The sequence below is a fragment of the Phoenix dactylifera genome, chromosome 1, assembly GCF_051530095.1.
Source record: "Phoenix dactylifera cultivar Ajwa chromosome 1, Ajwa_hap1_PhDact_Kaust_v1.1, whole genome shotgun sequence".
Classification (NCBI taxonomy): Eukaryota; Viridiplantae; Streptophyta; class Magnoliopsida; order Arecales; family Arecaceae; genus Phoenix; species Phoenix dactylifera.
The window spans coordinates 47,412,465-47,424,487 of NC_143190.1; the positions used below are offsets into that span (position 1 = coordinate 47,412,465).

The 12,023-nt window shown below is 43.3% G+C and overlaps 2 protein-coding genes across 2 annotated transcripts; one reads left to right on the plus strand and one right to left on the minus strand.

Moving 5' to 3' along the window:
- The first annotated feature begins 407 nt into the window (after window positions 1–407).
- Window positions 408–914, plus strand: LOC103722278 (cold-regulated protein). Its single transcript, XM_088704042.1, has one exon. It carries the CDS (start codon window positions 493–495, stop codon window positions 721–723), a length of 231 nt encoding a protein of 76 aa, XP_088560168.1. The 5' UTR covers window positions 408–492; the 3' UTR covers window positions 724–914.
- Window positions 915–4,272: 3,358 nt separating this feature from the next.
- On the minus strand, window positions 4,273–6,825 carry LOC103722277 (uncharacterized). Its single transcript, XM_008812762.6, has 5 exons — window positions 6,518–6,825; window positions 6,304–6,394; window positions 6,115–6,194; window positions 5,815–5,871; window positions 4,273–4,765 (listed from the first exon to the last, which is right to left on the minus strand). The coding sequence occupies exons 1-5, from the start codon at window positions 6,626–6,628 to the stop codon at window positions 4,544–4,546; spliced, it is 561 nt and encodes a 186-aa protein (XP_008810984.4). The 5' UTR covers window positions 6,629–6,825; the 3' UTR covers window positions 4,273–4,543.
- Between the last annotated feature and the right edge of the window lie 5,198 nt (window positions 6,826–12,023).

A 12,023-nucleotide genomic window follows, 5' to 3' on the forward strand; every position in this document is an offset into this window, starting at 1 on the left:
TTTCCAATGCCTAACAAAGTTTTTTTTCTTTTATTTTTAAATTGTAGGTCACAATCATAAAATAAATGTGGATTACTTGTCAGGACTCGAATAGTTTCATTCTCCTTTACATATATCAGATGACGGATGAATAGCTGACGTCCACCTCCAAAAGACGAGCAAGCAGATCAACGGCTATGATTGCTGTTCTCCTTTTCAGGGGGATGCAGGCTAGAAGCATCCTTCTTTGTCGGCGGTTCTGCCGTGCAAGCTGACACGTGGCTGGGAAACATTTGCCGTGGCAAGCACCAGGGAGCGGCTCCCTCTTGCAAGGACACGTAGCCATCCACGTGCCACCAAGTCTCGCCACGTTTCCGCCGTGTTCCACCTATAAGAACCCGGAACCCGTGTTTCGTGGATCTCCCAAGCCGTTCGAGAGATCTTGGAGTTCCATTATTGTCCGGTCCCTTTGGTTTTTGTTCGGTGGAGTCGAGCCGAGAGGTGGTGGTCGGAATGGTGGGTGCGTTCGTGCCGGTGTGCGTGCAGTGCGGGACGACGAGCAACCCGTGCCGGTGCAAGGTGGTGGGGCCCACGCTGGGATTCGTGGCGTTCGCCGCGGCGGCGGTGGTGGAGTGGCCCGTGGGGGCGCTTGTCTACCTCTTCCGCCACATGAAGGGCCGCCGCATCATGGCCCACCCCGCTACGGTCGTCTACCCCTCCGTCTCCAGCGCCATCCCTATCTAAATGTGGATTACTTTTGTGCTTTTGTTTCTTTAATGCATGGAGTTGTTTAAAAGTCATGATCTCTCTCTCTCTATCCACAGTGTAATGGTGCTGCTAGCTAGGTCATCTGTGTGTAACCCGGGTGAACATTGGGTTGGCCCAGGAAGTGAACGGGTGGGCTGAATTTATATCCAAAATTGCGTTTTGTCGAAGGAATGCCTCATAGGAGACTAAACGTGAGGGAAGCGATCAAGTTGAACCGGCATGGGCATTGTTGGATCGAGTGAGAGGCTTGGGTGAGTTCCAGGGCAAATATGAGTGATGGGAACGTGAATTTTATGTTCAGAATCTTTTGAGGGAGAAAAAAAGGTTTAACCATACTTTTTTTTTTAATTTTTTGTTTTTTTTTTTTTTTTTGCTATAACGGATGGTTCATACCGTTCCAATTAACTATTCGTCGAGACTATCGCCCAACTATTTTTGAAATTAAGCAACTGTTTTTTTTTGAAATTAAGCAACTGTTTTTCCAATTAACTATTCGTCGAGACTATCGCCCAACTATTACATATGGCTTCCTATTTAAACAGCCACTTGGTCTCAGCAAAAAAAAAAAAACAGCCACTTGGCCTGAGCTTTTCAATACACCACAGACTTTTCAAGTAGATCTCTCCTTTTTTTCTCCTAGAAAAGGGTGTGGTACCTGTTCCCCTTAATCACATCAATCTTGCTGCTATGATGTTGCACCAGAGAAAAGTTAGAAAGAGATCATTTTTACAAATATAGGAAGGATGCTAGGAAAATACTTGACAAAGCGAGGGAGACCACTCAAACAGCAGCTGCTTTTTATGTTCTGCACCTTCTACCTTGAAGTTAGAGCTTGAAAGGGAGGGCTGAACGCAAGGGATCATTAATCTGAGCATGTCATTTTGAAGTACTTAGCGACAAAAAATCAACCTTCAGCTTAATCCTCATACCACTTTCTTCATCACAGCAATGACCGCAGAGCAGGATAGAAAGCTCATATTGTCTGAGAGATAGATGATCAGCATTTCTCAGCATTGTATCCAATATATTCTTCCTCGCCGATCCATGTAGCTATTATTTCGCCTTTTTATTGGACTGGAGTGTGGGAATTATGAAGATAAGAAGCAAAAATATCTTGAAAAAATTAAACACGAACTCTAAGAGATGCCTCACCGACGGATATTGAGAGAGTTTGCATCGCACAGTAGAGATTCTTCACCGAGCGCGGCGACATAGTATGGACAAACAAGCTCCAGATCTCTATCCAATCCAACCTCTCCATCCCTATCCCAGCCGCCGTACCAAGTCCCTGGAAATGCTTAAAGGCCAGTTGGAGTCAATGGGAAGGAGAGTGGTGCTGGGAAGCAACTGTTTTCTTTTCTCTTCCGTTTTTTTGGGGGGGGATTATATAACAAGTCAAAACCACCAGCTCTACTCAAAGTTAAAATGCAGAACTGTACAACCGTAGCATTAGTTACTAAATGAAGGGAACGTGAGTGGTAATCAATAAGCGATAGGTAAGATTGTATTGGGTTTATAACATATATATGCATATATGAACAGCATAGTGAATGCTTAATATAGTACATGTTGTTATGGTTGGGCCGCCTTCTGGTCGAAAATCGGCCCATGAAAAAGAAGAACAGCATCCCATAAGATATGTGGGTCAAAGAGACGTTGGCTGCAGGGAAAGTCTGATAAGAGGTGGGGTCGGAGTAAAAGATATATAAGAGTTGGTATATGGAAAGAGGCACATAATTTGATAGCCGAGGAGATGGGACACAGGGTATGCGATTTGATGGTTCCAGATGAGGGCAGATGGGATGAGGGGCTGCTCCGAGAGGCTTTTGGGGAGTAGTTGGCAGAGAGGATCTTGGCCCTGCCGATTCCTTCACAAACGGTACCAGGCAGACTGGTATGGGTGCCGTCGGCCGGTCGAGGGTGCATGCCAGAGATCTCCGGGCATGGACTAGTAGGAAGCCAGACAGGCAGATTGATGGTGGATAGATCTGGAGGATGAGGGTTTATCCTCAGGTGGCGCTTTACCTTTGGAAGGTGGTTTGGGGCTACCTTTCGACCAAAAGTGTGCTTTTCAGGCAAGGGATGTAGATGACTTCACTATGTGAGGTATGCTCGGATGCTGAGGAAACTATCAGCCATGTACTTCTTCGGTGTCCTACAATCGTGCAGATATCGAGATGCTTACCTATTCCACCACTTTCGCTGTGGGAGTCGGTGGAGGATATGCTCAAGTATTTGAGCGACTCCCTCCGGAGGCCCAGCATTGCTGAGATAGGGATCAAGGCGGCTTACGCGGCCTATCATATATGGTTAGAGAGGAACGACTGCCTGTTTGAGGGCAGGAGGTCGTCCCCACGGGTGGTGAAGGTCAGGGACATCTGGAATACCTGTACTGCTGTCTCAGCGTCCAGGTTTATTTATTTTTCTTGGGTACTCCCACCCTCTGATTATTTTAAGGTGAATTTCGATGGAGGCATGGCGGTGGATGGTGCTTTTGGAGGCGTGGGTTTTGTGATTAGAAACCATGACAGCAGATTTATTGCAATGGGTGGACACAGCACACCCGGCATGACCGCAGTGGCAGCGGAGCTTCGGGCAACTTGGAAGGGCATTTTATGTGCGAGACGTGTGCTGGGGGCTGATAGCATATTCCTTGAGGGTGACTCTTCTACGGTCATTGATTGTATCCGAAGAGTAGATAAGTACGGGGATGGCCATCCGCTGATCCGAGACACACGTAAATTGGTGCGGGAGTTCACCTCCTTCCAGATAGTTCATATGTATCTGAGGCGAATAGTGCAACAGACTGAGTCGCCTCCTATGCAGCCCGGCACTCCACATCAGCAGCTACAGTGGCGTATCAATAGGATGTCAAGCGTATCAGAAAACTGGGCACAGAAAATGAGAGGATAGAATATTTGAATTGTGTTTCCTCCCAACGGTTGAATATCAAGAGATGATACTGCCTCAATGCAGAAAGATCTAATGCTTGCAATATAATTAAACTGGCAAGAGTTTCGGTTCAAAGAAGTAATAGAACCAAAAGCGTCCGAGAGATAACGCAGTTATCTTGGAAAAGGAAGTTCGTGTCTTTGAGGGACCCGCATGGAGGAGATAAGCAAGTTATTGCCAAAGCCTTTGCATTAGCTCTTTAAAAATCAGAGCTCTTGGAAACTGAGACTTATCGCTCTTTGTTATCAGAACAACAGATTTCAACATCCAAACATGGCAGTAGCATGCAAGGCACCACAAAATCTTTGAACCAAATGTTCTACGTTCTCTTGATTATGCGACAATTTGTAGTTAAGGTAATACAAGCAAAACACAGATTCAAAGATAAGTTGCGTCACACCTCACTCTCCCACACATTATAAAAGAGCCTTGTCGCTGGGAACGTGCTTGTAGTTTCCCATGCTAGGATTCTTCAACAATAGAGCAAGCTCAGAACCAACAATGTCAAATGCTTAAGATGGGAGAGCACTCGGGCCCATGTCAGACCTAGCCATTGAACACTTGCAATCGATGTGGATCTGTGGAAGAAGATCACTGTTCAAGAAGTGGTGAGGTGGCATGACACACCCTGACCACCAATCAACGAACCATACAAACATTGAGGCAATCCAAACAACCCAACAAGTCATCAAACAAAGGCTAAACAAGTCTGAACTCGAACTCTGTCCATCTGTAGAAACCCGACTGTTCGTTTAGATTGAAGTCTCAAAAACCCTGCTATCTACTGCCTACGATGCGCCGATTTTATTGGCACTTGAGGTGGATCAACACAAAGGGTGAGCTATCACCAGTAACCGGTGCTCCCGAACACCTCCACGCTTGAGACGTGCACGCGACGTTTCCTCGTGGCCGTCGGATCCGTGTCGTCGTGGAACCTCTTTGAACTTCTGGAGGCTCCTCCACCGCCGAACCAATAAGGCGGCGCTGGCGGCGTTGGCGGCGTGGCAAAATCCTGTGCCATCTCGGCCAACATTCGCTGTAGCTCCTCCAAACTGTATTGTTTTTCCTGTGATCACGAGTCCAGCAGCATCGGCGACACGTTAAGCGCCAACGGACGGAAAGCAATAAATTGTAAAAAAAATTGATAAAAGAACAAATTCTGAAAAAAGCGACATCTCAGACGCTTAAGACTTTGGTCCAAAGAAGACTCACGGCAAAAAAGATCTTAAAGATAAAATGAAAAAAAAAAACTCTTATATAAGTTTATATTAGGCCGATTCACTGGAAGAAAAGCCTCAAAAATAAAACGGCCTTAGGTCCCCAAATACATTGGACCACTTCTGATTGAAAATCGATAGGTACATGTGTTTTTGGCAGGCCATACGTGTGCATATGACCGCAACTGCTCAATCATGACGGTTGAGCGAGTCCGGATATCTTCGCCGTTCGATCTTGGTTCTTTATATTTTTTTAAGTTTTTTTATAAATATCCTCTTAAATATTAATTTTTTATAAATATTTTTTTAAAATTAATATTTACATAAAGTACTTATTTTATTATTTTGTTTTTTTTATATCATCTAACACCATTAAAAAATTTAACAGTTTCAAATTAAAATAACTAAAATACTATAGATGTATGACTAAAAATATTTATAATAGAAATAAAAAAAAGTTATTTCAAAATTTTATTTTATTTTTAATTAAAATATATATGATTTTCATTAACGGTGTTAAAAAATTACTATATTAGAGATATTTGTATAAAAATAATATTTTATGAGGGCAAAAAATAAGTATAAATTTTAAAAATATATTCACACAAATTTAATTTTTTAAAACATATTCATTAAAAAAAACCCTATTTTATAAAAAGGGACGGATTAGTCGGTAACCAGTTTTCTATATTTTTGACAGCAGTAAAGCGAACGTAAACGAACAAAAAAAAAAACTAAATGTAAAAGAATTCTTTTCTAATTATATTTGCCATCTGATAATGATCGTGAGGTCATAAGTAACCCGGCCATCGTCAAGAGCTTCTCCAGCGTAACAGAAAAAACTTATTGTGCATAAAAAAAATATATAGTATACGAAGTAGAAAATAAATAAAATTACCTCTCTCCTCACGTCGGCCATGAGCGTCAGCATTTCTTGAACGAAGTCATGAAATCCCTTCAAAAGAAATTAAAATAAAGAAAACAGCGTCAGTAGACAGGAGATCCTGATGAAATTTTATAGCCAAATCTCCTCTTCTCCATTTGATTCTCTCCGATGCTCTCCAAAAAGAGAACACGGGAAATGTGAACACAAAACAGAGGAGGTCCCTTCTTTTTCTATCGTCTAATTAGATAATACCTTATAATTTTATAAATTAATAAGGATTTAGGCTCAAGAAAACATAATTACAATCTGTACCTCGACTTCCCCTTCGTCGTCTTGTACCGGATCGTAAAGGCCTGCATCGTACAACGTTCTCCTCTTTTCATCAGCCAATACTGCCACCGCACCAAAAATATCAAATTTAATCATTACAATCCAAGGGAAATTTCGGACTTTTCGACGATAATGAGGAAATAACCATCAATTTCATGTATAGTTTATTACCTTGGTAGGCCTCTTGGAGCTGCTGGAATCTCTTGTTGGCCTCCTCCACCAGCCATGGCTCCCTCGCCACTCTTCTATCCGGATGCCATTTCTATTATAATTAGACGCCAACCCACCAATTAATCAGCCAATAATTTACGATTACCTATTAATCCCTTCCTCGTATAGAAAGCGCAATTGCCAAACCAAGATTAGAGGGAGGAGAGACACTAACCATCGCGAGTTTCCGATAAGCGCTACGAATCTCACCGGCGGAAGCGTCCGGGCGGACGCCCAGCACGGCGTAATAAGATCCCGGTCGGTCGCCGCGATGCTCTGTTCCCATTCTCCGGCGAAGCCGTCGCCTGGAAGGAAACCGATTAAGATATCTGATGCCGTCACCTGAAGCAATTACATATCTTGCGTTTATATACAGGCAGCGTGAGATAGGAAGAGCATGGAGTTTAGGAGAAGCGGCTGGAGGGAAAAAAATCTCGGGAGAGGAATCTAGAACAGGGATCGGGTCTGGAAAGTTCCGAGCTCGATTCGTTGCCAACGTGGATCGTGTCAGAAGATTTTTTCAGCCAGATTGAAGCGGAGTTTTAGCCACGTCACCCACAATCAATGCAGAATCAGGAAAAACTAAAGGCACCAAAAGGACCGCGATTCCCTCTCGGGCACGAAGGGCCCACTTTGGGTTCAATGAGAGGGTGCGGCATTAGGTCTAGTTGGGTCTGGTGAAGAAAGAAGTGATCATAAGAGCCAAACAAGGTACGGATGCTGCCGAGATTGACGTGTAGGTCCTTGAGAAGGTGACGTCTCCGATTGGGACTCTTCCGGGAGGCATGATCTAGAAGTTACTAAAAAGGGCGGCGGCGACACGTATCGCTTGAGAGTTGAGAGGCGCCGCTAGGTCGCTCGGTTCTTTTGACTTCATCCAGCCTCCGCAGCCGCCCAAATGATCGCGCTGGTTTGATATGGAGTGAACGGTGAAGATTAGATATTTCATGCTGGTAATGCTGTGCTCGAGAGTGTGGATTTTTTACTCTAGGGTTTACCGATGCAGACTTGTGCTGTGCGTTCTCCTTCCGTCTCTTTTAAAATAGGGAGAACATTTGCAGCCTATTTCGCGTGTTTATCAGACTCGGTGACGTTTGGGATATTGCTGCTTCAATTCAAATTTCAAGCATCATAAGCAGCCCTAGATAGAAATATGTGGCAGAGATTTATGTTGAGGGTTCCTTTTTCGTGCACATGAGAATTTTTTGTATCATGTGACACGAAAAAAATTTTGTAACTAGTGGGAGTTGGCATGATATACATGAATTAGTGCAGGCAAAGGTAGGCTTAAGAAATGTGGACCAATAGACTTTCCAAAGATTTTTTCTTTTTTTTTTTTGATGAATGAGGATTCATATATTTGATCCCCATTATTTAGGATAAAATTGGATGATCATAGTTAGTCATAGACTTCAACGAATTAGGCTATGCTTGGGTATTGAATGATCAAGAACCTCTAGATAATTTTCACCATTTGAAGTCGTTTTTTAACCAATCATCAGGCGAATAAAGTAATTTGCGGCTTGGTTGGTGCTGGCTATCCGCCACTAAAACTAAAGTGTAAGTAGTGAGAAAATAATAATAAAGAAGGTAAAAAAATATCATCCAAAGATAAAAGCTGTAAAGAAAATAAGAGTTGAATTGGCCGAGTGGTTTAAATTATTTTACTCTCTCTCTCTCTCTCTCTCTCTCTCTCTCTCTCAATCAACAACTATAATCTAGTTATCCATCTCTTTGACCTATTGGCTGGATAAGGCCATTCACCCATGTTGGCTAGTTAGCAAAATAACCTTATATTGTCCATGTTGTAACCAATATAAAAATGTAGACTTAGCTCTTAGGATAACTTTTTGATGAGCCAACTAAAAAAATCATTGTCACAAATCTTTTATGGTGCAGAAAAGCTTAAGACCAATTTGGTTAATGTACTGAAAGGTTTTTTGCTTCTATATGATGATCAAGCCTTGATAATTATTTGTTGGATAGCCTAATGCGAGATAATTGATCGATTTTCTTTTTTCACTTTAGCAAGCTATTTATTTTCAATCTAGTAGCAATTTAAACTATTGTGCGAAGCCTCCACCTAAAATGAAAATAATTATGTCGTATAGCAACATTATAATGTTGTGGGAAACACCAACTGTTGGAAACCCTGGTAGTCACATGCATATATTTTTAAAAATTTTACAGCGGAAGTATGAATTAAACTATTTTAATTCCTATGCATGCTAGAGATCATATCTCTACAACAAAAATAGATCCAGGATTTTAAACATTTATCCTAAACAAGTATGCATGATTCTATGTCTAACATGTAGTCATGCAGAATTTCAGCAACCTAGTTGATTTCTAATCCTAAATTCTAATGAGATCAGATCTCATACCTTTTTGCTTTGAGGACTTTGATAATGCCTTGATCACTTTCTGTAGCCGCACACGTGTCCGGCCTCTACGGATAGTCCACGCGAAGCTCTAGGATGATCCACAACTGCAGGAATTCTAGCTCGCGCAGAAGTGCTGCAGTGACTAAACTTTTCAACTTCGAAGCACTCAACTTTTGATTCTTCTTCGAGAAGATGAAGGATGGAGATGAAGAAGAAGAGGAGGAGAGAGGGCAGCTGGCTCTCAGAATTTTTTCAGAATTTAGAACCTTTTCTAAAGACCATATCTTTCAAACCCTATACGTGGGGGTCTTTTTATAGCCAAAAGACCCCCCACGCCTCACACCTATTTTAGCCAACGAATTTGGCTGATAAAATTTCCAAAAAATTCTGATGAACTAGCAGCTAAGAAGTGAACAAATTTTCTTTTAATTTTGCACTATGAATCCCTAAAAATCAGGAGGTTAATGCACCCTAAACTTCAGCTGCATGCCACCCTACTTGATGCACCATGCAGTCCCTACAAATTAGGGATTTGATTTCTTTCTTTTTAGGAAGATTTGAGGCGTCATATTTTTCTGAAAAATAGCCCCACGCCTCCTCTTTCCTCACACCACAAATTGGTCAAAAATAAAGAGGATATGCACCACTAATTTTAGGGATAAGAATGAGGCGTCTTTCTTCTTCAAGAAAGAAAGTTATGGTTCTAAAATTTAGGGGTTCTTCTTCTTATCAATTTCTGAATTTTTGAACTTAGAATCCCTATCAAATAAGAACTTTTAATAGGCTCGGGTCAAGCCCAATCCAATTGGGTCAAGTCCGATTAATTGGGTCGAGCCTAATCAACTCGGATCGAACCCAATCCAATTAGGTTAATCCCTGATGTAGCCCAAATTGAATCTTATTCAATTTTGCTTAACCTAAGCTCAATTATTCAATCAATTCGAAATAATGCTTTTGGTTGTCTATTTTGTGAACATTTTCAGTTTAAGCATGGTTCTCTATCTCAAGGTTCTCGTTCGTTTTTGTCTTTTTAACTAGAGAAGATGTACCCGAATCAACTGTAACAATCTCACTGCTCAATTAATTTACAACATATTCACTGTACATGTTATTAGTTAATGGAGAAATTAAGAACACATTAGCCATGTAACTTAATTGTGTGATCTTCTAGCATTACATATCTTTATTTATACCCTTATACACTAAGGCGATACGTGTTTTAGATATTCTCCGTGCAAACGAGGGTCTATTTTTTGTTACATGAATGAGGGTCTATTAATCATTGTAGTTGTTACCATGTGTAGCATTCATGCAGACGAGTAAAACAATAATCCATTAAGAACAAAATTGCCTCCTACAATCGGATAAAGATGTCTTGGAGGAAGATGTGCAAGTAAATTTACGATTTGGTGGTCTTGAGGATACAGCATACCATATCAGCCGTTCAAATCAAAGGAAAAGCTAAATGCTAAGGCCCAATGGGCCGATCCCAAAATCATCCCCCAAAACGCAATTTATTCTGACGACTTGATCCTCCAAAAATCTAACCAAAGCGTTTTACTCTTATACCCAAACCATGCCTTCTCCCTCTGGCCTTTCGTCCGTGAGGAGACCCCTCGCCCTCTTCTTCCTCCTCTTCTTCCTCGTGGGTAGGATCAGAAATGGGCTTGAGCCGGCTCTCTCTCTCTCTCTCTCTCTTAATCTCCTTCTCCCTCCCGATCTCTCTCTCTCTCTCTCGGCTATCTTTCCATCCGAATCTCTCTCTCTCTCTCTGTTAATCTCCTCTCCCTCCCAATCTCTCTCCGCTCGATCCCCGTCCCAATCTCTCTCTCGAATCTCGATGCATCTCTCCTCTCTTTCTCTCCTTCTGCGTGCTCTCTCTTCCCTTCTCTCGTTTTGCATTAGAGGACAAGCTCGGATCTAGCAACGACGGCCCAGACAGACAATTTAAGCTCGAGTCAGGCTTGTACTGGACTTTAACAATATTGGGGATGTCGACCGGCCCGAAGCCCAATTTTTTTCCAGGCAGGGCCCAGGCTACATAGACACCCGACTCCGTCCCGGCCCGTTTCCACACCTAGGCCCCGCCTCGCCGTGTGACAACGCCCGGAGCCACCTCCTCGTTGCCCTCTCCCGTCACGCCGCCTCGCTGCCCTCTCCCGTCCCGCCGCCTCGCTGCCTACGGCCTCCGATCTTCCTGCCCCCACCGCCGGCTCTTCTCCGTCCCGCTCCCCCACCCCGCTGCCATTCCCTGCGGCGTGTTCGTGGATTCCGCCACCAGCGCCACCAGGAACCTGATCTGGAAGGTAGATCTAGAGGGGAACCCGTCCGTTTTCTCCAAATCGCCGATATATGCGCCGTCAGAAACCGTCGGCGATGACGATCGGCCATCGGTGAAGGGGGCATTGGGAAGGGTGGTCCACGGGGGGCGGGGGTTCCTGCTGGTGGTGCAGGGGAGCACGGGGAGGATGTCCAAGGTGGACGTGGAGGAGGGAGCGGTGATAGACGCCCCCGGGGGGGGGGGGGGGGGGGTGAAGAAGGGGCTGGAGGTGAGGAGCGATGGGGCCGGGGAGGCAGTGCCAGGGAAAGTGCAGCGCCGTGACTGACGATTGAGGACGGGTGGGAGGCGGCGGCGGTGGACGACGAGTTGGCGGTGGAGGAGGGACAGGCTAGAGGAGGGAGTGCGTTCTCGTGTCGCCGGAGAAAGGAGAGCAAGGGGGTATTTTGGGCTTGAGCTTATTATTGGTACTGGATGTTTCACCTGGGGCAACAGCATGAACAATAAATGAGGGCATAAATAAGATTATTGGATTGGAATGGTACAAAATTTTGATCTCATGATCGTTGTTAGGCAATGGTCATGATTGATGAACCCTTTATCTTTACATTTTTCTCCTCCACTCCTCTTTGTAATTGTGATCGAGTTTAAATATAGAGAATCATAATTGGATATGTTCCACTGCGTTTTCTTTCTACTGTCTTTGATCAGAATGTGGATTGTTGCTACTTTGATGGCCAGTGAGAAGGCATTTCTTCCCATTTTAGCTAAAAAAAAGAAGGCTTTTCCTTCAAAATGGCCACGGGTTTTGATGAATTTGGCAAGTAATTAGGCTGCAACTTAATTAAATGGAATCAATGGTAGAATAATATGAGAGAGAGAGAGAGAGAGAGAGAGAGGATAAAAAGGAAACATTATAATCTCAAAATACAAACTAATTTATACTTGAGCAATTCTTATATTTGGAGATGGTGGATCGATACGAGTTATTTGAACTAGTTTTCTGAAGTTTTATTCGG